Source organism: Arvicola amphibius, chromosome 10 (genome assembly GCF_903992535.2).
Source record: "Arvicola amphibius chromosome 10, mArvAmp1.2, whole genome shotgun sequence".
Lineage (NCBI taxonomy): Eukaryota > Metazoa > Chordata > Mammalia > Rodentia > Cricetidae > Arvicola > Arvicola amphibius.
This window is the reverse complement of record NC_052056.1, coordinates 386,488-413,791: the sequence shown is the minus strand read 5'-3', so window position 1 is coordinate 413,791 and position 27,304 is coordinate 386,488. Positions and strand designations below refer to the sequence as shown.

Genomic DNA, 27,304 nt, shown 5'->3' with positions numbered 1-27,304 from the left:
GTGTAGGTGCCCCAGAGGAAGGGTGGGGTTTCAAGACAAATGGCAGTGTTGAGAAGACAAGTTGACTTGGCCTTCACACCTGAATAAAGACAAAATGAAGGCTCTGGGCTGCTGAGCAGGCTGGGTACAGCAGGCTGAGTGTAGTGGGCTGAGGCAGGAAAGGTTCTCCACTGAACTGAGCAGTAGGCAACCCTGAGGCTGTGAGAGAGGACATGAAAGCTCTAGCAATCAGGAGAACTGGGACTATAGGTGAATGTACTGTTCGCAAAAGCCTGGGTCTAGCAAGATTCAGATGGGAGTCCACAGAATACCCTTCCAGATTTCTCTTCTGAAGGTCTAGCTATGGAGACACTCCAGCAAACAGTAGAAGAAGCACTTAGAGGGTTTTTAACAACATTCTCTACCAAGAATCTTCTTGGGGAAAAAAAAAAGAAAGACTGCTGCTCTCAGCAGGAGGGCTGCACATATGGCAAACCTGTACTGCCTCAGTCAAAGCAGTAAGTCCTCCCTCGTGCAGCCAATGTGCATGGAGGACTTCAAGCTGGCCAACCTGGGGATCACTGAGCATTAAGGAATAATGGAGTTTGACCCATTGGCTATACAGTAATGTGTGACTGTGTACCAACACCAGTGAAAATTAAACAGGGAGATGGGAACACAATAGCGAGTCTGTTGTGTGCTGGTCATAATGGGAGAACCTGAGCCACCATGGGTAGTCAGGCAAACCTACAGTGCTATGCATCACAAAATGTAAAGGTTGTGCAAGACAAGAGAAGCCTGGAATTGGGCACAAAAAACTGGAGATTGACAACTAAATGTAGGGAATTAAGATGGAATCCGGGACCCCAAGGTTAGGAAGAGTGTCTTCTGCTCTCTGAGGTCAGCAGTACAATCGTGAAAGAACTTACAGACCAGATAGCATCATGTCAACGCTAACTTCTGGCTGTTAGGAAATTAAAGTCCTTGGTTTAGGGGAAATACACACTGAATGACTGAGAAGTAACAGGGTATGCAGGAGGTCATCAAAGAGGAAGGCAGACAGGTGCAGGGGTGTGTGGACAGGCAGGGAGGATGAACAGTTGGGTAGACAAGTGGACGGGTTGATGGAAAGGCAGTGGCTGAAAAAGAACCGTCAGGAAAATAGGTCAAATGTAAATGAAAAAGAAGCCCAGAGTCAATGTGAAGTTATCATAACTGAAATTCCTTCAGATGTAAAGTTAACACGAGAATAACAATTTAAAAATGCAAACACTGGTGCTGAAAGCTTCTCCCCACCAGATCTGGCATATGCAAGACAGAAGATGCCCGCGGCCATCCTCTGCTTCCCACATTTCCCAGGCCCTGAGTTGTTTCGGTAAGTTAACATCTCCAAACGCCAAGTTACTGTCTCAGATCTCTGGTTTTCAAGGACCAGATGATTAGAGTTTACCAATTTAAAAAAAACGAACAGTCTCAGTGAATTCCAAAAGTAGGCGAGTCCTTTATTGACATCACACAGGTCACAACAGGGGAGGAAGACAGTGAAGGCAAACGGAGGCATATTAAAACATAGCCAGTTCTACCACTTCCTGTCACAGAAAAGGATCCCGTGAGTCATGTCAAAGTACACAGTACATTAATGACACTTTTTGTGCCACACACCATGCTACAGCATGTGTTTGCACACAGGGCACTTCTGCAACACGTCTGCAGAGACAACGCTCAGAATGCGAATGGGGAAGGTATAACAATGAGGCCATCAAACCTTTTGACCCCTTGGAGTACAACCATCTCCAGCGACCATCTCAGGCCACATTCAACTGCTAAGGCTGGAACCAGCAGGAGTCACCACAGGGCAACACAGCAGAGCCCTTGGCACAAACCACCACCTCACCAAAAGACAAGAGCCTGAAGGAGTGATTTGCTTGATTAAACAATTTTTTTTTTAGTATAAAACCTATTTATAAAGAATTTTCCACTAACTTTTACAGATGTGGCTCTGACATTTTAGGTGAGAACTCAGCAACTGTCAGGAAGAGATGTGGTAACTTAGACATCACCAAAAAAAAAAAAAAAAAAAAAAAAAAAAAAAAAAAAAAAAAAAACAACAAAAAAACAAAAACAAAACTAACGAAACGGGTTCAATGCTGGTAAGGCTGCTTAACGTTAAGACCAGCTTTATGATTTTCATAACCATTCCCTTTCTAGACTCCACAGCCAGTGCCAGTTATAATCTCATAGGTCTCAAGCAAAGCTAGCATGTCACTCATATAAAAATCCACTATGTCTCCAAAGACAAGATGCTCTGCCCACGTAGTGAGAAGCCGAAGGACACTGCCCCTTTCACGCCTCTACCAAAGACACCGTGTTCCAAGCAAGTAGAGGTGACTGGCTCTGAGACAGAACAGCTATCCTTATATAGGCTTTGTCATTAACGACCCGCATCAGCCGCCAATCAAGACCACAATGAAATGACACCAACCTAGTCCCGCCTGACACTAGACACCATGGCCGGCCACAGTGGCCAGTGGCAGCCTCTGCCTCGACCCAGCTACTATTGCCTTGTCCATTAGCCTCTGCTTGGTCAGTGCATAGGCAGGCCACCAACAGAGACCATTGTGTTCCCATGAGGGACACAAGGATGGACCAGAAGCCTACAGGGAGCCCTGGTTCTGCAAGAGGCAAGCTAGGTCTTGCTGCGTCGGAGCAGTGTGGCAGTGGGGCTCTGGCCTCCTTGGAACTTGAGGCTTTGCAAGTTGATGTGGGCTCCATGTTTGAGCAGCGTCTCCACAGTCTGTGAATGCCTGCCCTGGGCAGCCAGGTGCAGTGCACTGAGGCCCTGCTCATCAGACAGGTCAATAAGGTCAGCACTGACAAGCTCCTCCACCACCTCCGAATGCCCATGGGCCGCAGCCAGGTGCAGTGCTGTCTGATTCAGGGGCCCCCGAGCCAGCACGTCAGCCTTCTCCTCTACCAGCAGCTTGACAGTGGCCAGGTGTCCAGTCCGGGCTGCCAGGTGCAAGGCAGTACAGCCCTCTGAGGTCAAAGCCTCCTTGTCAGCACCACGATGCAAGAGCAACCTAGTAGTACTCGTGTGTCCAGTCTCCGCAGCGACATGCAGAGGTGTCTGTGCCTGCAGACTGCAGATGTTGATGTCAGAGCACATGTCAATAAGGATGCGGGCCACACGGTAGTGACCCCTCTGCGCAGCCAGGTGCAGGGGTGTCCTCCCGTCTAGTGTCTGGGCATTCACACTAACCCCAGGCTGCTTGGCTAGCAGCTTGACAATGGGCAGGTGGCCCTGCCAGGCAGCATAGTGCAGAGGCAGCCAGGCATCCTTTCCCTGCAGGCCCACATCCACGCCACGGCGTAGCAGGGTACGTACAATGTTCTCCTGTCCGTGCTGGCAGGCCACATGCATGGGTGTTCGGCCCTCGAAGTCCACCTCATTGACAGACGCGTTCTTCTCCAGTAGCAACCTCATGCTGGCCTCATCTCCATTCTGGGCCGCAAAGTGCAGGGCAGTCCACTGGTCTTCATCCTTGGCATTGACACTGATCTTCCGGGCCAGCAGGAGCTCCACGATTCCCCGTACCCTCCGCTCCACAGCCATATGCAGTGGTGTGGAGCCCTTCCTGTTGGTCAGGTTGGGGTTGGCGTTGTTAAGCAGCAGCCACTTGACGCACTCCTCCTGTCCTGCCTCCACAGCCAGGTGCAGCAGGCTGGCACTGCTATCCAGAACCAGGTCCACATCCTGAGGCTGCAGAATCTTCATCAACTTGCTGGTGTCCCCTGACATGATGGCATCCACTAGCTTCTTCTTCTGGATATCTGTGGGGCCCAGATCTGCAGGGAGAGGGGGTGCAATGTCAGAGGTCAGAGCAAGGCCACTACTGCAGGATGGTCGGGTGGACCACATCTTCAGGGATGCTGAAGGACATCCAGGGTACATCCTTTACTTTCAGGCCTTTACGCATCCACCCCGTGTGCTTATTTCAGATCTAATCTAGGGAGACCTTGGGCAGTGTCAGTTAATGTTTCCAATGTTCCTCTGCCAATCTGCAGAATAAAACCACTGTGGCTTTTCCAGGGTTGGAAAAGGCGAGCAACCACACTTCCTCCCCTAGCAACAGCAGGATTGCTGAAAATCATTTAAAAAGAGGCACAACAAAAAAGGAAAGCCAGACAGGAAAACAATCTGCCTGAAGACTTAGAGAGACTCCAAGACTCTTCCTGGGGCTCTGCTGGTCTGTAGAGCTGGTTTCTCGAATGTGAAGAAGATTCATGGCAACACCACATGGGGTGTTTGGGGAAGGATCCTCAAAACTGGATTTCTCAGGACACTATTCGGTATTCGCAATGGAACTTTCTTTTGAACCTAAAAATCCACTGCCATTACTGAGTCCTGAGTCCCATGAAAAGACTCTCCCTCTGCAGGCAGAACATTCTCCAGTTGTTCTACAGTGTGGGACTGCATTCTTCTGTAGTTTTGAGACAGGGTCTCTCTCTATGTAGCCCTAGCTACCCTGGAACTTGCTTTGTAGACCAAGCTGGTCTCAAACTCACAGAGATCCTTCCAAGTGCTGGAATTAAAGACATGCACCACCATGCCTGGCTTAAACACTAAATTCTCATAGGATGGTACTCATCTCTCAGGCATGAGGACAAGGCCATCACCAGAGATGACTAAATCTGAAGAAAAGATTTAGAAACACACCTCTCTGGGGCAAATAACGATACTTCTGTGGCTGCTGTGAAATTAGTCCTGACTGTCCTTTTTGACTCTGTTGTCCACGACTTGGATTTGTTCTCCCTACCCATCTTTGCAAGGCATTTCCTTAACATTCAATGCTCTGTTACCCAACATCCTACTGGAAAAAAATCCCTGAAGGCTAGTAAGATCCCAGGTCTCTGGCACAGCGACCTGTACTTGACTCCCTCATGCTAGAACCTAGGTTGGAATGGCTGTGCTTCACAAAGGAGCCACAGCATACCAAGTGTCAGCACCTCCCAGAACAGCCAGCCAAGCTTGATGTCAGGCTATGCAAGAGTAACTGAGGGGGCCCATAAACACAAAAGCTTGGGACAGGGGTTACCTGGAAGTGTCTGAGTAAGGAGCACATAGCTGGCACAAGTAAAGTCCCCAGTGTCACTAGGTCCACTGGATGTGACTTGGGCTTTCCAGGTTGCAGGCTCGAGGCTAGCCTCTGTCCCAATGTTGGCTCAGCCAGGTGATGTGACCTGTCTTCCCTGCATGCTACATAATGCCCAACAGAACCACACTACTGATGTGGGAATTTCTGGATTTGTGCTCTGAGCACTAACTATGCTGATGATGCCAAAAACTCATGAGAGAAAACAGAAAGAACACAAGAATCATCAGGGCAAAGAACCGGATGCATCAACTGCTCAGACTCTAACATAACGCACAAGAGAGTCGTGTGCAAGCTCACCAGTGCACACAGTCACTCACCGCCTGTCGAAGGTTCCCGCTCAAATGACAGTGACAGCGATCCTCTGGAGGAGAAGGCTGAGTCCACCGAGGACACCCCAGAGAGCCTCTTGCCACTGCTGGAGGACGGCAGCTTGCACTCAGAGGAACTCCGGCTGAGCTCCTCAGGACCTTCAAGGGTCTGGGAGATCCCAGAATCCAACTGCGACAGCAACTCAGAAAGACTGCAGTCATTATCAAAGGGGGGAGCAGAGGCACGCTTGAGGCGCGAGGACTCGGGCCTGGCCTGCAAGGATGGAGAGGGTTGTGGTGAGGACTCTCCTCCAGCCTTCATGTCAGGGTACAGAGAATAAGAAAAGGAGACAAGAAACTACTGACCACAGAGCAGAGATGGAGGTCCCATAGCTGTACACTACCATAGACAAATAGCATAAGAAACCCTGAAACTCAGGGCTGCAAAGAAACCTCATGGGCTTCCCTGGCATTTTAAGAGCAACGCCTTCACAAAAATAGAAAAGTCTGCACGATATTGCCTCTCACTCAGGGGCACTGTCCATATGTAAGGACCAAAGGCAGTCCAGGGGTAAGCTCCGAGGGCACAGAACAGGCAAGGCCAAGTTCACCCATAACAGACAGCCCAATGAAAAGGAAAGAAGAGTCAGGCTGGGGGTCTCCACAGCTCTAACAAAGCTTCATACTTTTCAAATATGTCAGGCTGGCTTGGGGCTGTGTGAACAAGGAAAACAGGGGGCTTTTATAGGTCTGGCTGCTGCAAGAAAATCAGATTTCTAGAGACAACGAATGGGACTGCTCACAGCTCTTCCTGAGTCCTCCTCCCTTTGGGAACAACTGGCCTTACTATGTTTGTCACCTGTGCACTACGTCATGTCTACTTGATGGCCACCAGATATCAGAGGTAGGTTCTGACCCTTTACTGCTGTCAGGGGCACCTTTGTCCCCAGCTCTCACCTGTCCCATAGCTATTCTCCCGAGGAGAAGCTGTCCAGTGCCAGATAAACCACCACCCTCACTCCCAACCCTCTTAACAGTTCCCTTACCCCCAGGCTTAGCTTCAGCCTTTACCTAATGCATTCAGCTAGCACTGGCCCTAGGAGCATCTCACCACCTCTGAGTAACTGTGTGGTACTTGTAACTCAAATCATTTATGAATAGATGGACTGCTCAGATTCTCAAGCCATACCACCCATCTTTTACCTATCTGGGGACATCTGCCCTTCCATAATCTCCAGTGTGCTGGGCAGGTGGAATATAGAAATATAGGTGTGGGACCTATATTTCTGGAAGGAGGTGTAGGACAGACTCAGAGGGAAATGGGGAGGAATTTTCAGAAAAGAGGTTGGACTGGAAAATTCTACCACAAATTGGAAACCCGAGGATGCCTGCTAGAGATGCTCACCTCACTCTTGGGTTCTGGAGAACTTTTCTCTCCTGGCTCATGGGCCAGGTCTTTCACCTCCTCATAAGGTTTTTCACAAAGGACTTCAGTTTCAGAGGTAATTTCTTTGGGGGAGAAAATAGAGAATTATCACCTAGATATGACCCCTATATAATTCTATGGGGACAGAAGCAGAGATACCCCAGTTTCTAACCAGTGGAGGACATGTCTAGTATCGATGCTGGTTCATAGGAAAAGCCCCAGGCATCACCAGAAGGCAACCCAACCACCATCCTGAGTGAGCAGTCATCTGTAAGATCTCATTTGGATCAAAATGGGTTCTCAGTAACCTACCAGACCCAAAGGGTTAAAACTATCAAGACTGGCAGGTGAGTTCTAGGCCACTCATGTCTCCCTAGGTTCATTGGAAAGCAATTCTATCAGGTTCACTTTCTTATCCCTAAAGAAAGGTTGCAGCCACTAGCCACCCCCAGCTGCCTAAAGCCATACCATTGTACTTGAACTTAAAATCCAGGATTCCAAGCTACCTGGAGGCAAATGGAGCCTGCTGAGAGCAGAGGTGGACATTGGCTCTAACCATCTAGTTCTAACAAGCCATCAAATCCAAACACGGCTAGTGTCGGGCCACCAAAGTAGGGGATGATGGGCTTGCTTCATCTCTGTCTTTACGCACATTTCCCCCCTACCTGAGCTTGGCCCTCAGCCCTGTCATGGTCACCGACTCTACGGCCCGTGTCACTGGAAAACCCATCACGTGGTAATGATGAGACACAGAAACAGGCAGGGGCACTCACCTTGGAAGGTGGGCCGCTCCTGTGGGTCTGCATGCCAGCACCTCTGCATGAGCCCTATCAGGCTGGCACAGGCGCGTGGCCGAGGTCTGCAGACAGGTGGGAGCTCTGGGCGGTGGCCCTTCACCACTTTCACCATGATGTGCAGAATGTTCTTCTCATCTGCAAAGGAGACGTACACGTCAGGACTTTGAGGAGCAGGAGATAGGTACGGACAAGTGCTTGGGACACGCTGTGGCGTGCATGTCACCTGGGACAATACCATTTCCCTTTCTAACCCTGGAGCTTCATTTAACCCATATCCTTGTTTCTCCAAGTTTTAAAAACTATGTCTCATGAGCACAGCACAGGCTCTGCCATTACTTATTATTACCAGCCCTGCACAGGAAGGACTTCAAGGTGACTCTCAGTGGGTTATCTTCTGTTCATCTTATACCATGCGTCCCATCAGCCGCTGGTTCCCATGGGCATTTCCCCACCCCTGCATTCCAAGCACACCCTACGGAGCAGCAGGAGCCGATTGGCAGGTATGGAAAATTGGCCCACAGTCACCACCGGCTGCCAGGGCTCCACACTGACGCTTTGTTCGCTTTCCCGTTAAGTCTTGGGCAATGCCTATCTCTTCAGTATCTGCAGGTTATTTCCACGATAATCCAGCCTTCCAAACCCAGCAAGCTTTCCAAATGCAACAAAAATCAAGAAAACACCTAAAAGGTTTTCGGATGGCAAAGCCAGCCAGATGGAGCCTACAAGACATCTGGGAAGTCCTGCACCTTGATTCTCCTACCTAAGAGACAATGAGTGCCTAGATCTTTTACACACCATACACCCGATTTAAGAGTCACTGCTATCAGACATTTCACATCCAACAGGTAGACTGTTCCACCAAAAATAATTCAGACTGTGGACCTCCATGGTGGGGGGGGGGCACAGTTGGAAGAAAGAGCAGTGGGGGCAGAGGGATGAATGGAGGGACGGCTCAGTGGTTAAGAACACTAGCTGCTCTTTCAGATGACGCTGGTCCAGTTCCCAGAACCCACATGGCAGCTCACAACTGCTTGTGACACTAGCTGCAGAAGATTCAATGACCTCCTCTGACCTCCACAGACGCCTGCACACATGTATCACTCAGGCACACACATATCTACATAAAATATATTTTTTAAAAGAACAAACAACGGAGGACAGAAACACAAGAGAACCACTCTGCTGAGTGTTCAATAAGCTCCCAGCATAGCCAAAGTTTTGCTTGGAGAATCTTGTCTCCACCCTTAACCTTCCCCATGCCTGGCCTGGGTGTGTGATTGAGGCAGCAAGGGTGAGTGAGGCTCTCACTCACTGATATCTGTCTGTTTGGTGCTGGAGACTGAACCCAGAGCCTCATATATACCGAGCGTGATCTATATTTTCAAATATCTTTGGTAACATCCCACAGTGTTATTATCCAGAATCGCCACAAAAGAAAAGAGACTCCTCTTACCAATGCAGCTAAAAGTGACTCAAATTTTATAAACTTTTTAAATAAGTTTTATAAACTTGAGTTGATGTGGTATAAGTTCTAGAGAGAGGACAAACACATGAACGTTTTTACTGCTACTCACAGTGTGTTTAGAATGGTTAGTTTATCACAGTAGGTTCTGTCATGTATGTTTTATATCATTTGTTTTTGAAGGGAGAGAGGAAGGTGGAGGGAGAGCGGAAGAAATTAACTGCTGGATCATAGGAACAAAGACAGAGATCCTCTGGGGTGATAAGGGGAATGCACTGAATTCAAGGAGATAGGTACTTTAAATGTTAAAACCGGTGTCTTGCCTGGGCAGTGGTGGCATGCACCTTAGTCCCAGCACTTGGGAGGCAGAGGCCGGCAGATCTCAGTGAGTTCGAGACCAGCCTGGTCTACAAAGTGATTTCGAGGACAGCCAGGGCTGTTATACAGAGAAACCCTGTCTCGAAAAATAAAACAAAACAAAAACAAAACAAAAAACAGGTGTAGATGTAGACGTAGATTTTTACCAGCACAAAACACTAAGTGGCATCAAAGAACAAGGCACAGTCTGATGGTCCCACAGTTGATCTGTCCTGTATGTAAGCCACCTGCAGGGTAAGCTGGCTGTGGCCTCCAGTGTGTAATGTGTCTACCAGAGGGTTGGCTCTGAAGCCCTGGGAGTCTCAGTGAAGCATGAACCAGAGGCACTATGGAAGGGCTGGGAAGGTTCAAGGACATGCCCATTATTTCCAGGCAGGGCCACTTACCTGCAAAGGGCTTCTTCTGTGTGAGCACGCCCCAGATCACAATTGCAAAACTGAAAGAGAAATGGGGTGTCAGGTTTGCTAGAGTCCTTAAGCGTTCTTGAGCTCTGAGCCGCTGTCTCACAGGGGCGCAGGCCCAGTACTCAGACATCTACGGGCACTTTCAACACTGTTCTTCTCTGCTGTGGCTTCAATCCTTCAAATCCAAGGTCGGGTTCTGACTAAGATGCTCTAAAAGGCCCTTGAAGGTTTCATCAGAGAGTGGCTAAAGAAAATGTATAGGAAGCAGTAAAAAGCAACCAGCTGAGCCCAGAAACCCTCTCTTAGCTTCTGGGGACATATGTTTAGATAAATAAATTATTCTAGATACACTGAAATATCCCACTCTAATTAAAAAAGAAAGAAAAACAGAAAAGAAAAGAAAAAAATAAAGACTAAAAATTGAGCTTAACTCATCAACTGGAAAATGCAGGTTCAAAAGTTAAAGCCAACTTTAAAGTTCTGGAGTCTCCCTAGACTCTACAAGCCCTGACTAGTCCCCAGAGGGCCATTCCCAGCGGGACTCACTGCTTCTGTCAAACCAGTCAGTTGGGCCTGGTGACAAAAGACAGAGCTGGTTGAAATGCGGCCCTCAAAATCTGAGGAGGAAAAGGAGGCAGGTACTCAGATCCTGGAGGATATCAGGTCCAAAGGAAACTCCATTTCCCCAAATTCTGATGGTTAGAAAAGCCAGCATTCCTCAGAAACTTGTGGAATCAGTGCCCCTCTACCAGAAGGGCACTGGAAGAAGGAAGTGGCTATCATGGTGCCTATTAGCATACCAAAGCTCATGCAGGTCTATCATGAGTACCTGCTACATATTCCAAAGTCCATGCTGGCATCCTAGCTCTTCTCAGTTCTTCTTGCCTCCCCCCACCCTAAACGTCTCCAGCTCATGGGCTTCTTTCCCCGCAGCTACCCATTCTCCTTATAACCTTGTTCAATCCTCCCCTTTTGCCTGTACGTCGTCATGCTTCTTCTTCTTCTTCTTCTTCTTCTTCTTCTTCTTCTTCTTCTTCTTCTTCTTCTTCTTCTTCTTCTTCTTCTTCTTCTTCTTCTTCTTCCTCCTCCTCCTCCTCCTCCTCCTCCCCCTTTCTCCTCTCTCTCTCTCTCTCTCTCTCTCTCTCTCTCTCTCTCTCTCTCTCTCTCTCTCTCTCTCTCTCTCTCTCTCTCTCTCCCCCTAACTTTTCCTCTGCTCTGTTCTTGCTTCTTCTCTTTTGGCCAGGTCCACTCTGCTGGCCATGCTCTGGAATCTTCCAGGTGCCTCTGGCTGTTCTCTCTCGTATCTATAATAAAAATCTTCTCCTTAACCAGACCATGGGGCAATCATGTTATCAGCTTATACACTGCGGACTTGGGAAGCGAGCTGATGTCCTCCTTCAGAGGCAAGTAAACCACATGCGTGAGCTGCTCACTTTGGGATTCAGAGGATTGTGTGCTTTGAAGAGCCCAAACTCACCCACCCACCTATGGATCTGTGGACTATTCAAAGCAGGTTCTTCTGTCAGACAAGTAATAAAATCCCATTTTACGGAAGTAACTCATCATGTACAACACTGAGCTGTAAACTGTTTTTTCTAACTGCTTCTGCCTAGCACCAGCCAAGAACAGCCTCTTTCTCAGCCAGCACCACCCACAGGAAAGGAAAGTCTTTCCTGTGCCCGGGGAGCAGGTAGCCACCATCTAAAATCCCCAAGTCCAATGGGCACACACCATTTGCATATGGACTAAACTCCATGGCTGAATGGTACTGGAAACTGCTGTTCAGGGAAGGATAGGGCTCCTTGCCTGCACAGAGGGCATGGTGGCATGTCACACACCTGTATACATCATGTTTGGTGTCAAACAACCGACTCTTCTCACGGATGCGCTCTGGAGGGAGGTAGGCGATTGTGCCAAATAGGCCATCCATGCTGAGGTCATGGGAGTGGGACATACCATTGCACTTGGCCAGCCCAAAGTCAGAAATCTGTAAAAACAATCCAAAGGAAGCATGTGAGCCTTAAATGGAGCCAGAAGAGGTTATGGCATGTCTCCCTCTGCCATAACAGATGGTGATTCCCCAACACATGCTATAGGGGCTCACCCCCAAACAGAGGGGCCAAGCGCCAGGCAGCCCTCTCTCCAGGAAGGTGGGAAGCATAGGTTATAAAAGGTCAAGCCTGGATGCACTATCAGTATAAACTTGATGGACGGGGAAGAAATATGCTTAAATAAAAGAATGGAATTTACTTGGAGACAGAACTCAGAAATGACAGCCGGCCCTATGTCTGTAAGGCTTCATGTCTGCCCTGGTAGCTGATGGTCACAGTCAGCATGAAGGGAAAAACAGTCTTCAGCTTTCAGGCAAAGGGAGCCACGTGACAGGCTGGGGCTGGGGCTGGGGCTGAGGCGTTTATCATCCACAGTCAGTCCGGTTATGCAACCTTCCAGCTGGGGCAGCAGCAAGTGCCAGCAGGTCCTTTAAAGCACAACACACCTTCAGAGGGATTTAAAGTGAGCAAAACACACGCCTCATCACCTTCCGGGCTCACCGGTCTACTCCAGATATGGTGTCCCCTCCCTTGGTGATGATGTCACTGCGAGGAACCCCCACCTCTGTTTCCAGAGTTCACAGGGGAGGCAGGTCCCCCATTGGCGAAGGTGTCCTTGTAGCTCACACCACTACTGTAGACTTGGCAGCCATCTCTGGGAGTCTCCCTTTTCTGCCTATGGCACTACATCCTGTTGCAAACCAGACCCTTTGAAGCACTGTGTACATAAAGTCCCAATTCAGCACTAAACAGTCTCCAGTGTACATAGAAATGGCTCCTTTCTAGTCTCCTCCAAGGCTGATGTGGTTTTAAGCCTTTTAATTCACTCCTGGGCTGGTCTTCAAACACACCCTGGTAGCAACAGGAAATGGGCTGAGTCAGGACTCTTGTTTCCAGACTGGCCATGCCCATGAAGGGAGCCCACAGGCCTGGTGTCATCAATGCCTAATGCCTAACGGCAGAAGGCTGGTAACTAAAAGACGCTGAGGACTGCCAGCTGTGGACGCTTCAGAGCTGGCCTGGCCCTCTGTCTCTGCTCACACTAAGCCAGTGTTCAGGCTCAACAGGCCTCTAGGGCCTTCGGGTCTGCCCACTTTGAAAGACTCCATGGCTTCAGGAGAAACAAGAACTCTGGAAAAGCTGCCAGCAACAACGGTAAAGTCCTGCAGATTGTTCATGCTGCTTAGAGTTGGGGGGCAGGGCTCATTCATTGCACCTCTCAAAAAAAGATCAAGGAGAGCAACCCGGAATGTTCTACATTCAGAAATGCTGACAGATTTGGGGAGCCTTAGCACCGAGCCATTTCTTTTTCTCTCAGTCACTGTCCCTTTGCATGCACCCTGGGCACAGCTTCAAAATTCACTTCAAGAAAAACAGTACTGTAGAAAGCCTGGCAGAGAAAGCACACCAAGGTGAGGAACATGGGAGTTGAGCGAGGAAATTTTCTCTCTTTCCCTCCTGCCCAAGACAGGGTGGCCTCCTCCCCCAGCTTTCAACAGTGGATACCTAAGGTCTCATGATGCCCTGACACCAGCACCTGACTCAGTACCTCAAAGCTCAGAGTTTACAGGAACATAGCCCTTCTAGTTCAGAATAGCTACACCAAGCTACCAAAGGCCTCTTGCTATCTCAAAAAGGCTTCTTTGGACGCAGCAGCAGGAAGAACCTCTCTTGCGATGAATAAGGAGTCTGGGGATATCTGGAGCTGGTTCTAACTTGGATATTTAGCATACCAATAGAGAGTGACACAGGAAATAATTTAACGGACTTGACCCCTGTCATCAGCACAACCAGGCTGTGAAGATCAGTAAAACTCACACTGAGCACAGGCTCAGGCAGCAGTGCCTTTGCAGACACAGGGAATGAGGCTAGCCCTGCCTTGGGGTCCCAACCTAAGTCTGTACTGCAAATGGCCCAGAAACCCAAGTTATCTGCACGGGAGGTGCAGAACCCTCAGCACCACAGGCTCCTCCTGGGAGGCTGTTTGTACAAGATAAAGAAACTGTATTGTATAAGAACATTTCTGTTTGTTTTCAGCTTTTTGTCAGTGGCTAACTTCTGTGATAACAGCCTAGCATCACACAAAAGCAGCTTTTGCAGAGCCTTTCAGGGTGGCACAGGTTAGGGGGAGGCCTCAGCATCCCAGCTTTGGGACAGTGTCCCTTCTTGCTAAATAAACACCTTCTCAGCCAGTCATGATGGCACATGCCTTTAATCCCAGCACTCGGAAGGCAGAGGCAGGTGGATGACTATGAGTTCAAGGTCAGCCTGGTCTACAAAGAGAGTTCCAGGACAGCCAGGGCTGTTATACAGAGAAACTCTGTCTCTGAAAAACAAAACCAACCAAACAAACACCTTCTCATCATGGTTCCACAGCTCCCAGTCGAGACATCCAGCTGACACTGTAAGAACTACAACTGTCATCAGGCTGAGCGGACAATGGCCGATAAGGGAACACTAACAGAATTTGCTAGGGATAATGGGAAAGCATTAAGAGAAGTCAGCACCCAGACCTACAAAGGGCAACCTACTCATGACAACCGGGCATCACTTTGTACTCCCAGAGGTGCACTGTGTGAACACTCACCCTCACTGACCCAGATGACAACCCAGAAGTGAAGTGTCTCTTACCACACCTGTCAGCAAAGTGACAGAGCTGGGGAGCTGTGTCCTTGTCTCAGCTCCCGGCTGACAAGGATGACATTTGGAAAAGAACAGTACTGTGCCCCCCACCCCAGAAGCACACCACAGCTCTCCCCAACACCCACATGCCTGTCAGGAGAGGAGGGCAGCATGTAAGGGAACGAGATGGAAACATTGGCTGTACCTAGGGCACCTGAGGGACTCTGCAGAGACCCTGGGTAGAGCGACTCGGGGCTATACCAGACTTGTGACCTCCCCCTCAAGGGCCTAGGGAGGACTAGGTGTCAGGCAGCTCCCATTCAGCAGTTCTTGAAGACACAGAAGCGTTCATACACCATCCAGCACTGCCTGCTATTTTCCTTACCTCTTCTCAAATGCCCAGAGTTTTATACAATTTCTGAGCTCTTTCTTCCACCTAAAGGCTACCCTCCCTACTGTCTATAAGCAGAGCCTGCCCCTGTGAAGGCCAGTCCCAGGTATCTAAGGGCTGTCTGAACACCTGACCACTCTTCACAAACCACTCTGGCCTCCTATGACAGTAGTATGTCAATAAACAGGCTTCCTGAACACTGTCATGATGTCATGAACAGATGGCAGAGGGTCAAGCCAAGATCTCTGGAGGCCATCACTTCAACCTCTGCTCCCGACGGCAGCTAGAGTAACCTAACCACTCTGTGGCCACCAAGCAACTGTGCTACACCTCTGCTCTGTGGTGAGGTGAGGTCCAAGGTAAGGGGCTTGTTGTTATTGTTTTATTTTTCTGGTATAGGTTAAATATAGGACAGCCACAATCTTAAGAATATGCCTGGGCCCACAGGTCCTGTTCTGCCCAGGAAGAATGGAAGCCAATTCCTGCCAGCCACAAGCAAAGGCCAGGAAACTCAGATGACAAGAAGATGCTGGAAGCCACCTTGGAGTTGGCTCATTCTAAGTTGTGTGATAGCCTGTCTCACTTTTCAGGATGTAAAGGCCATGACTGAGCAATGTCTATCTAAGCCACAACCCATAGCTGTTGCCCAGAGTGGAAATCAGTTTCTCTGCCTGTCTGAGTCTGAGTGCTACAAATACCCTCACGCATGCCACACAGGCCACTGTGTACTGAGAAGCCGAGTGGTACTCTGAGCCTCCTAAAGGACAGGCCAGCAGAGTGGATCTGGAAGTGTCAGGCAATCAGACCCACCACAGTGACATAGGCTGGGGACACTGTTCCTTGTGTGAACACTGCTTGATCCAGGGTGCTTGGTCCCATTCCCTTGCTCACGCCCATCTACTTTCTTGCACCGAGAGAAAAGGCGGTTGTGTCCAATCCTGTGGGTCCATGGTCATGTGCATGTCATATGAGAAAAAGCCCCTGACAGATGTGTTGCCCCTGGTGCTGAGGCAGAGGTACCGAGAGGAAAAAAAAATGTCCACAGCCATACAACCTGGTGCAAACGGACAAAACTTATACCCAGGCACACAGCACCTGTCTCCTGTGTCATTCATTCTTCATACTGTATTTTATCAACTTACAAAGAAATAAAGAAGCAAACCCTATAGGCTTCACATCAATATTAATGCCCACAGCTTCCTAACAGAGGACAAACAGGTAAATGAGTCCTCTTCACAGACTGTCAGGATCACAGCACACCCCACCACCTATCCATAGTCCCACTGAAGAAAGACGCGTTTCTTTATCAAAGGACACAAGGTCTCTCTAGTTCACAGCCCAACTTCTGATTTCACAAGACTATAAGACCTGAGACCTCTAAGTCCCTGGTCTGCTTCAGGGTACTCAGAACCTAGGACATGCCAGGATATGGGGAGAATCCCATGGGCTTACAAGGGTCACCCTTCCAGATCAAGTGTAACCAGCTGGGCACTGTAGCGGGTCTTACAAGTAAGAAAGGCCCTGGCTTCAAGCTTTCTGCTCCAGGGACAATCACTTTGTTTCTCAGACTTTATTCTGGAATCCAAGATCTCAAACACAGAGCTCCCCCTAAAACATCCAGCGTCCCAGCTGCCCACTCCCCAGGGCACGCGCTGCCCTTACCTTGACATGGTAGTGGGCGTCCAGCAGGATGTTTGCTGGCTTTAGGTCTAGATGCAGCAGTGGTGGAGACATGCAGTGCAGGAAGTTCATGCCCACAGCCATCTCATGCACGATGCGGAAGCGCAGGTCCCACGGCAGTGGCTCGGAGGCTAACAGTTTCTCCAGGGAGCCCGTCTCCATGTACTCCATGACCAAACCAACAGGCTCCTGGCATATGCCATACACAGGCAGGATGTAGCGGAATTTGGCCATCTCCATTTTCTTAGCTTCCTCCAGAAGTTCCATGCGTTCCCTGAAAAAATCCACAGGTGTGAGAGCATGTAGCTGTCATCTAGTAGGACACTGAGCCACAGGCCAGGACACAACCAGTGATAAACGCATACGTGTGCAAAGTTCACTGTCACACAATTAAACACTGGGCCTTCCAAAGCCTATAGTCCTGTGCTGTTCACACCTGCCTCTGCACCTGGGGTCACTGTGAGGACAGAGCCCGGCAGTTACCTGGATACCTAGGAGCGACATCACATCCCTTGTCAGGACAGAAAACTGCTAACTATCCAAGGACCTTCACCCTCACCTTATGTTTTAAGTCCAACTCTTTCACTGGCTCAATCACTCCTCAATCTAATCTCACACTTAACAGAATTGAGTCTAGCAGAGATTGGCCAAGGGCACGAACAACTGGTCACACTGGTTGCACAGAGGTTGTCTATATTCCTCTAACTACCCATGAGTGGACAACACAGGACATTCCATATGTAATCATCACCAGGATATTTTTATCATCCCCAACAAACTGCACCCGTCAAACACCCACCAGGCCCCACATCTTTCTGTTTCTGAATCCAGGTGCCCCAAACGGGTGGAATCGTCTCCATCACCCTTCTATGTCTGCCTTCCTTCATGAGGAGTTTCCAAGACTCATTTATATTGTTGCACAGATCCAAGTTGCATTTGTGTGGCCAAGAATGGTGTGGGAATATATGCATTTTGCTAATTCAGCCATATGGCTAAGTACTGCTTGTACTGCTTTTTTTGTTTTTGTTTTTTGTTTGTTTGTTCCTGTTTTGTTAACTTGACATAATCTGGAGTCATCTGAAAAAGAACCTCAATTAGGAAAATGTCCTGTAGGCATATGCCCTGTGTGTACATGTGAGGGTGTTTTCTTAATTTACAGTGGATGTGGAGGGGGGTCAAGGACAGCGTGGCAGGTGGTCCTGGGTTTCCTAAGAAAGCACATTGAATAAAACATAGGGAGCAAGCTTGGAAGCAATATTCCTCTACAGCTTCAGCTTCTGTGTCCTGGTCCTTGTCTTGCCTTGACTTCCCTTTAGGACAAACTGTAACCTGTAAGATGAAATAAACCCTTCCTCTACAAATTACTTTCGGTCAGTGCTTTATCACAGCAACAGAAAGCAAACTAAGACACTGTTCCTACCTGCTGGCTCCTGAAAATAATGCTACACCTTCGGGGAAAAATGTCTAGAGAGCCCTTGTATGAGTTCTTCTAGGTATCTGCCCAGAAGCAGAGTAGCTGGATCATGTGGCAGTGCTATGCCTAATGTCCAGAGACGCTGCGGTGCTGTTTCCTGGTTCCTCACACAGAGACAGCTGAAGCACTCACTGCACTCACCAGCCACAGCCAAAGGTCAACTCTTGATGTTTGTACAGATGTGCATTGCTGTGTAATAGTCTGTGCCAGCAACAAGGGTCAAAAGTCTCAGTGTGCTCAGGGTAAAAAGCCAATCCCAAGAGGGTGTGACCAAGCTACATAGGATCTGGGTCAGTGTCTCTCCAAATACACACAAGAAAGCACCCAGGAAGCCAGGAAATCTGCTTTCTAGAAATAAATAGTTCCTTAAAGGAAACTTCCAGAACCATTTCCAGAGAGACATGCTGGAGCTGGGAACTGAGCAGCTTGGGTGTCCACACATAGGCCTCGAAGGGCTGAGGTGCCCTGGTGCCTCCCCAAAAGGCAGTCTAGCACAAAATTCTACCTGTAACCTGAGACAAGCTGGGTTTTCATTACTCCCCCAAAGGGGCTCTTCTGGGTATAAAGTGCCTGTTGGGAAATCACCAGGAGCAGCTGGAGGACCCAGAATGGTGCTAACAAGTCATTCCTAAGCTGGCCTCCCCCTTGAAACTGTAGGGGGTCTCCCAGGCTTCCCCAGCCCCATGAAGGAAGGACAAAGGCAGGCAGAGCAGTGGGCACCAAAAACCACAGCAAAAAGCAGCTCCTCTGAACATCACACTCTGGCAGGGGAAACTGTCACAAGTTCTAAGGGCTGAAGAGCTCAACCTTTTGCCAACCAGTGTCAATCCTACAGGCAGATCTTAGTCCCCATCAGCACTCACTCTGAGCCTATGCTGGGGTGGCAAGCAGCAGACCTCTGGCTTTAATGAAGCATCTGGAATGAGTCACTAAATGGCTTCGGAACAGAGTCTAACATGGCGTGCTGTCCTGGTCTTCTGGAGACGTTACCTAAAGTAGCTAGTACAGGTGTGCAGGGCCAGCCCGTGAGCCCCCTGGACTGGGTGGGTAAATTGATCTCACACTAGGATCTTGTTCACTCTTCCCTTCTTTGTTGGAAGATTCCAAGGGTCCGACCCCAACAGGAGGCAGATTCCTAACACTAACAGTTTAAAACAGGGTGGGAAACTCCCAGCCCTGTTCCTATACTCCATAAAAATCTGAAAAACTGGCCCCTGAAAAGTTAGATGCCCTGGTCAAGCATTATCAAAATAAAGCTGGGACTTGAAGGAGAAGACAGCTGGGCTCCAAAGGACCGGGCTGGTCAGTCCCACACACAACTGAGACCTGCTATCAGCAGCCACTTCTGCTCTCTTTTGTGCTAAGAAAGAAAGTTATAAACCGGGCAGTGTTGGTGCACACCTTTAATCCCAGCACCAGGGAGGCAGAGACAGGCGGATCTCTGTTGAGTTCAAGGTCAGCATGGTCTACATAAGATGTTCTACGGCAGTCAGGGCTACACACAGAGAAATCCTGTCTCGGTAGGGGGTGATGAAAGTTATAATTTGTAATCCTCCACGCCACCCTGCTACTTTCATTTTATTCTATAAAGTGGCCAGTTTGCACCTTCCGGTGTGTATCCGTCCTGCCCAGACAACGGCACTTCTGAGTATAGGGAACCACCAGCAAGTGATCTGAAGAAGTACACCTGTCCATCCCTAGAATTCATGTCTGCAGGCTGGCTGCAGCATGGGCCACTTTCCCTCCACTGGACAGTCTTACTCAGTCGACCTAACCAACGTCTTTATTTGCCCAAAGGATTTAATACACACAGCAGCTTCTGCTGGTAGCTCTTAGAATCAACTCACAGCAGGCCCACTGGCAGAAAAATAACTAGTTTTACCCTTCCCAGCACTCAAAATCCAACAAGTTCTCCCTCTCTACCCAGGCCCGTTCCAGAACACAAACCTCACTTAAAAAAAGAACAAGGGCCATAGGGCTGCCAGAGAATCAGCTGACCCCTGCTGCATTTACACACTTAGTCTGTACAGAAGGCTGGAAGGAACTCGTGGCATCACCCCCCCCCGCCCCCCCCCCCCCCCCCCCCCCCGCACACACACACACCCTGGACTGGGGCTACATGCTTCAGGGCACTCACTTCACTGGAAAATGGCCACTGTTTGCTGGGACAAAAATCAGAGCCTAGCACTGAGGCAGAGTCCTGGGACATCCAGAAAAACTTTTCAAAGCATTTATTATCTAATGTCTTCTGAACTTAAACACCAACATGTCACCCGGGCCACCACTTGGGACAGGAAGCTCCAGCCTTTAGGTGTTATCCGGAGCACCTGCCACTCCGTAGGTCTAAAGGGGGCCAGCTCCTAGAAACACACCTTTCTCATAAGCAGTATTTCTGATCAGTACTGATAACAACACAGAAGGACTGTACATTTGTAATTGTTACCATTGTTTTAAAACCTGGAGGGATTTTCCGGCTTGTCCCTAGCCTGGATGCCTGGGTGGGGCAGGGATGATGGATGGCAAGTCCAGGGCCTGCTCCTGGTTACCCTTCTGTCCCATTCTCTTCTTTCTGCTCACAGTGAACAAGATGTCTCTGGGCCAAGGAACCCACTAACATCAGGTTCTTTAAAACACAACTTGATCTTTGCTTCTACAGGGTGCAGGAAGGCTGGGGTTACATTCTCATCTATTTTGTCCCTGGGAGAGGGGCGCTAATTCAGTCTCTGAGGAGAAAGAGAAGGGCACCTCTGCCCCACTCTCACCCGTTTTGGGGTTCCACTTAGAAAACTTGGGCACAAACAGGACCAGGTTAGAGTTACAATCTCTAAAGACACTTTTTTGGGGGGGCAGTGCTGGCTCCTAAATCCAGAAGCTCACATGGCCAGGTAAGGACTTAGCCAGAAAGTGGTAGCCCCAGCTTCCCCACAAGTTTCTTTTTTTGCTCAGGCTGACCTTGAACTCATGGCAATCCTCGTATCTCTGTTTCCTGGTTACTGAGATTACAGCCCAAGAAACTTTTAAAAAGCATTTACAATAATTCGCCCACATCCCTTTTACCTAGCATAATGTGGTCTCCCACCGAGAGAGGGAATCAGAGTACAGAAGAAAGCCAATGACAGCAGACACCCATCATTTCTAGGAGTTCTACAGAAGCCATACCTCTGCCTCCCAGCTCAGCAAGAAATTCCAAAGACCCTGGGATGGTAAGAGCGGAGTGTGTTCCATTACTGAAAAAGGGAAAGAGAACCTAAGACCAGCCATGAATGAGCTTGATGCCTTCAGGGAACAGGGGAGTAGAGGGGGATTCAGTAACAGCTGCCAGGGAACCTGGGAAGCTTTACTGGGAGAACAGTATTTCAGTCTCTCCGCTAGGCTCCTGCACACCACTCCAATTACGTTCCCAGGAGCCTCAGAGGGGTTCCCACACTGCTATTTTTAAAACTGACAAGAATCAGGCTTGTCCAATTGTCAGCTCTGTAGTTACAGAGCTGGGGTTTGCTCGGGCTCGCCCTAACTAGCTGAGGCCCAACTCTGCCTTAGCAGCTCCTGGGCCCCTGTGCCAGGGACTTTGTTATTCTGAGCTCCTTAGCTGGGATCAGAGAGATGCATGGGGCCTCTGGATCATTTTGTTCTAAGGGTGCCAGCAGGCCTGCCTCCCGGTACTTGTGACCTCACAAGTGATAGTCAGCAAGTGAAGACAGCCCTCTCCCCAAAGCCAAACAATGGGACTTTCTCCCAAGAGGAGAAATCTGATCAGTGGGAAGTCACTCATGAATTGTGTCAAGGTCCTCTAAATGTCCCTGCCTTGGCAGAAATTTCACAAGAGGCTTCATGAGTGTCCCAGACCTGATTAAGGCCCCACCTTCCCAGAACAGAAATGGAGGGTTACGAACCACAGAATGGGTAAAGGCTGGGGCCCGCCTGGGCAGCTGCTAAGGGCCAAGAAACTCCCAGTCATCCTGGAGGGTGAACGGCCTTGGCCGGTAAAAACGGGACTGGCCCACAGCTGTAGCTAGAGTGACCCCTCACCCCCAAGCAGCAGGTAAAGGACATAAATGACTCCCAGCTATACACTATGCAGCAGAGATAGATGTTAGCTGGTTTGAAGGTGACTGTGGATGGACCCTGCCCCTCAATCAGCTTTGGACACCACCTCTAGTACCCCTGGGGAAGTACAACAGCCACTCCTTAGAAGTAAAGCAAGCAGGGCTTTGTTGAGGCCCATAGAGGGGGGAAAAAAGCTGTTTCCTCTTGGTAGCTATGGCTGGTTTGCATTGTTTTTCTTTAACTTTAAACAACAACAACAACAACATGGTCTTTTTATATCAGTGTTTGTCATCCTGTGGGTCAAGGCCCCTTTGGAGTTGCACATCAGATATCCTGCATATCAGATAGTTATATTACAATTCATAACAGTAGCAAAATTACAATTAAGAAGTAGCAATGGAATAGTTTTATGAGTGGAGGTCACCAACACAAGGAACTGTATTCAAGGGTCACAGAATTAAGAAGATTGAGAACCACTGCTCTACAGAGTCCTGGAACTCACTATGTAGACCAGGCTGGCCTTGAACTTACAGAGATCCTCCTGCCTCTGCCTCTTGAGTGCTAGGATTAAAGGCATGCACCACCACGGCCAGTTTCTTTAATTCTTTTCAGTTTACTCTAGTCAAAAGAACTGTACCTAAGTTCTACCTGTCCGTAGACGCTTGCTAAATGACCAAAAGAATACAAGACTGCAAAGACAAACTATTGTCCTTCCCTTTAGAATTAACCCAAAAGGGCCTGTCAAGCATCTAGACAGAAAAAGATCCCTCAAAAAGCTTTAAGAAACACGAGATACCTAAAAGCATGTTAAGGAGATGAGGGAAATAAATTACCCCCTTAATGCGATGTATATGTGATGCCTGGGAAGCCCCTCCTTTGGGGCAGCTCCCTGTAGGTCCCCACTGGTGCGTCTTCCAGTTTTCCTTTTTTCCCTGGCATCCTTTTAAGGATACTGGCCAATATACTAAGCCTGCTCATGCTGACATGCCGGCCACCTTCCCACTCTCCATCTGAAGTCCTTCCCCTCTCACCCCTGCCCAGGTAGTGGGCCCACTAAGGAGGTCCACTGAGGAGCCTGCCCGCATGACCTCTTAATTCAGAAAGCAGGACTTTCTCTTTGTCTAAGCTGCCAGACAGATGGACTGCTTGTTGGTCCTGTTGTTTTCTTCTCTCAAACCTCAATAAAATTATCCTCCAAGGCCATGTTTAAATCCTCTTATCTCTGAGGTTAAGATCCTGCACAGTAGACGCTGTGTAACGCTTTGTGTGTTATACAACAGCCCAGGAAAAATTAGCCTCTCAACAGCTGTTTCAAGCTTCAGATACAGGCTGGCTAGCTTGCAAGGCAACAGGTCGCTCAGAACCAAGTGAATTCCTTAGCATTTCCCAGCCCGGGAATTGATGTGAGTTCCTAACACCGCAGGAGCTTAAACACCTAAATGTGGCCTGGGTGAGAGAAGTCAACTCCACTTAACAAAAGCGCAAAGGCAGCCAGCCCGACCTGGCGGCCCAGTACTTCCTGCTGGGTGCTGCGACAAGCCACCGCAGGCAGGGAAGAAAGGCCTTTGCAGTTAAAGGACACACACTTCAACACAGGCTCTCTGCAAGTGGAAAAACCTGAGGACTGGAGGACTGCACAGTATATCGATACCTGGGGTGGTTCACGTTTACCCTGCAATATTCAAAATCTGTGCTAAGTTTTTGATGGTGAATAATATTTACTCTGCCTAGAAAACACAATTCCCCACAAGTTCTAAGGGCATAAAAATCATCCCTAAAGAGTTCTTTTATTTCACCTTTGAGAAAGTAACTGTTGGCTGCTATTCAAAATGGTTTGGATTTCACCAAAATAACCACAGGGTCTCTCCTGGCCTGAAGGTCCCAAGGGTTGGGTTGGAGAAAGGTTTACACAGCATGGCAAAGCTCACGGTGAGCTTGTTGTGATTTTAGAGACTAGTCCTCACTGTACCACAGTTTCCAAGAAAAACTGGGCTATAGCAAAAAGCAAACAAGCACACAACAAAACGCCCAAGAGCTTTCTGACAGTCGGGAGAGGGATGAGGTGTAAAAGGGAGTAATATACCGCTAATAAACCATTCTCCTTGGTGTCACTCGGTACTGCCATGGTCACCACTCCACAATAAGGCTGGAGTTCAGAGTTCCTGTGGTTTAAGGCAGGTCCTGCAGACAACCACAGCTCAATGGGGTTTAGGAGGGATCTTAAACTGGTAAATGCAAATACTACGTCCATGTCAGCTTGGTTAAAGAATAAGCCATTTAAATGTGCTGTTTTGCGGCTCATACATAAACTATCACCACCCAACGTAAACAGTGCAATCTGAGGAAAATGCTTTTGAAGAATCTGCTTCGCACCTCATCTCCAAATTCACGCACAGACCACAATAGCCATCGGGTTTACCGGGCTCAACTCTGAGTCCTTTCGAATCGCTTTACAATCCAATCCGCTAGGAGGGACAAAGGTCCAGGGTGCCGGGGGCGGAGGGGGAGCAACTGCCAGTGTCAAAGCAAGACGTCCTCCCTCGGTTTCCACCCAAAGTCCCCTAAAACGAAGGTGTGCGGAGAAAAGCGGTGGGCGGAATCAGATCCCGGACCCAAAATGGACCCCGAGCCCTGGAAGCGGCTGAGCGGCGCGGATGCCTCACGCGAGCCCAGCCGGTGCTTCCGATCGAAATAATTACGGTCTTACATCAATTTGTTCTCCAACGAAAATTAGTAAGTGGAGCTAAATCTAACTCATTCACAAAGCGCGGAGCCCCACACGGCAATTTCTCTAAGCCGGGCGCGGACCGCAGCGCCTAGGTGGGTCCCGGGCGAGCCCGACGCGCCTCGCAGGGCTCAGGGCCACCACGCCGGGCCAGCTCGGGATCGCAGAACTTCCGGAGCTGCGAGGGGCCGGTGGCCTGAGGGCCGCCAACTCTGCTCCCCGGATCCTCGCGTGGCGCGCAGCCCCCCATCCAGCCCGGCCCCACCCGGCCGCTGACCTGTCGTCGACGTGCAGGCTGGGCGAGCACTTGATCGCAAGCCACGTCTTCCAGTGCACGTGGCGCACCTTGTACACCTGCCCGAAGCCGCCTGAGCCCACCTTCTCCCAGCCTGCGAACTCGCCCGCGTCGAAGGTGCGCAGCAGCCCCAGCGCCCACCGGCCCCGGCCCTCGCCCTCCATCGCGCGCGGATCGCCGCTGCCTGGCTCCACCGCGACCGCCCAGGTGCTCAGGTGCGCGCCCCGCCCGTTGACGTCACTTCCGACGCTCGCCCCGTCCCGCCCCGCCGGGTCTGGGTCCACCCCCGACGCCCTCCCGGGACCCGGCGCCGGGTGCTGCGGCTGGCCGGCTTCTCACGGAAAGTGTAGTCCAGTACGTACACAGTTGGCTGTTCACAGTACCGCCTCTCTGTGAAACACGGCGAAGGAGAAAATAGAGTCTCTTAACTGGGACGTGGACTTAGATCCGATCGCCGAGCTTGCTCAGGTTTCCACGGTTGTGTGTGTCTTGGTTTGCGGACGCTGAGTCCTACACAGTGTTACCGTCTGGGTCAGTTCGTGTACCCGACACCAGTCGAGAAACAGGACATTGGGTGCCCTTCTGGGGACCTTTGTAACCGCATTCTTAGGCCCTGATGATCACTAATCTTTTTCCTTTCCTTTTCTCTTCTTTCCCTCTTCTTTTTTTCTTTTTCTTTCTTTCTTTTTTTTAAGAAAGCATTTGTTTATATTAAAGAGTTATATAGACCCAACCTTTTGAATTGGTTTTCCACTCCACTTACGCCTTGCATTTTTCATAGAACTCCGCTTAGGAGGCAACTGGCTCTTTAAGATTCAATCATCCCTGCCCTATAGCTCAAGCTTGTAATCACAGTACTGGGGATGCTGAGGTAGGAAGATCACCTGGAGTTTGAGATCAACCTGGGCTGCAGAGTGAGACCTTGGTTTAAACACACACACACACACACAAATGTACGAAATAATTCTCCATGTCAAATACAGAAAGTTCTTTTTAAAGGTAAACAGATGGTTTGGGAAAGGAAGGATAATAGACTTGTTCACCTTCAGGAACATTCTCAGTTTGGGGAAGACGCTGGGTCAGAGGTGGAAGTGCCCGTGAAGTCTCACCTTCAGCAACACTCACGCTATTCCTCACCAAAGCAGATGAATAATGGCCTCACGGGAAGAGAAGAGGGGGCGTTATGAGGACATGAATGCTGGAGAATCTCTCATCTGAGAGGGAGGCCGCCCCAAGTTATAGCTGATGACTGAGCCTTCTCCCCGGATCCCCATCTCCCATCTGGCTTCCCAGTGGAAGAGCCCACAGCTCTAGCACCACACGCTTGCTTGCAGGTGGGGATGGGTCTCCTGGGAGCTGTAGACACTGCCTTCCTTCTCCACAAATTTCTGAGTCCAAGGCAGCAGATCGCTATTTTAAACTCATTTGTAGCAAATACAAGTATGTTTAAGCTAACTCTTTAAGGATAATTGTTTTTTTTTTCAATAGATTAAAAATAACTTGAAAGTAAACATGGTCATTATTTTCGTGAGAAAAAAAAGAATTGACTAGAAAATGAGTCATGGCACCCATTTCCGGGGTACAACCCTGGGTGCCTTTCTCCCCAAGTTGTTAGTCTCACCCTGTCTTCTCAACACCAGGGAGGGGGTGACTAACAGCCCATAGCAGTCAAGTAATAAAACACTCCAATTTCATTTATTTAATCATCCGTGTGCATCACTCAACAAATATTTATGGAGTGCCTGCTGCAGGCTGCATATGGAAACTGGAACCCAGGGAGACCAAAACAGCCAGCCCCCATCAGGATCACAGCATGGAATTGGCTGCGAATCCTGCCTCTTCCAGATATGTCACATTAGGCTTAGCCCTCCCTTCTGACAGTCTGCTGATTTGTAATAGGGGACTGTCTCTGGAAGGCAGGGCCTGGATCCTGCTGGAGGAACACTCACAAGACGGTGAAGTTGACATCTTCAAGTGGGAAGGTAAAGTTGTGAGTTAAATACACTGTGGGTCTTAAAGACAAATGCACAGATTAGAAGAAAAATACTCAGGGAGCAATAATGCGAGTTCTGTGCCCCAGAACTGGGAGGCGGCTGAAGGATTTCTGAA

At 49.3% G+C, this 27,304-nt stretch overlaps 1 protein-coding gene across 1 annotated transcript; it reads right to left on the bottom strand.

The window, feature by feature from the left end:
- Positions 1 to 2,088: 2,088 nt before the first annotated feature.
- Positions 2,089 to 25,395, bottom strand: Ripk4 (receptor interacting serine/threonine kinase 4). Its single transcript, XM_038346687.1, has 8 exons — positions 25,178 to 25,395; positions 16,637 to 16,928; positions 11,749 to 11,897; positions 9,893 to 9,942; positions 7,643 to 7,801; positions 6,849 to 6,952; positions 5,453 to 5,717; positions 2,089 to 3,825 (listed from the first exon to the last, which is right to left on the bottom strand). Exons 1-8 carry the CDS (start codon positions 25,357 to 25,359, stop codon positions 2,666 to 2,668), a joined length of 2,361 nt encoding a protein of 786 aa, XP_038202615.1. The 5' UTR covers positions 25,360 to 25,395; the 3' UTR covers positions 2,089 to 2,665.
- Positions 25,396 to 27,304: the final 1,909 nt, after the last annotated feature.

Bases quoted from the DNA above. Each gene is read 5' to 3' on its own strand.
- Ripk4 (XM_038346687.1), bottom strand. From the start codon at position 25,359: ATGGAGGGCGAGGGCCGGGGCCGGTGGGCGCTGGGGCTGCTGCGCACC. The intron at 16,929-25,177 runs GTCAGCGGCCGG...GGATTTTTTCAG, and splicing joins AGCCTGCACGTCGACGACAG to GGAACGCATGGAACTTCTGG. The intron at 11,898-16,636 runs GTAAGGGCAGCG...TTGTTTTTACAG, and splicing joins ACGCCCACTACCATGTCAAG to ATTTCTGACTTTGGGCTGGC.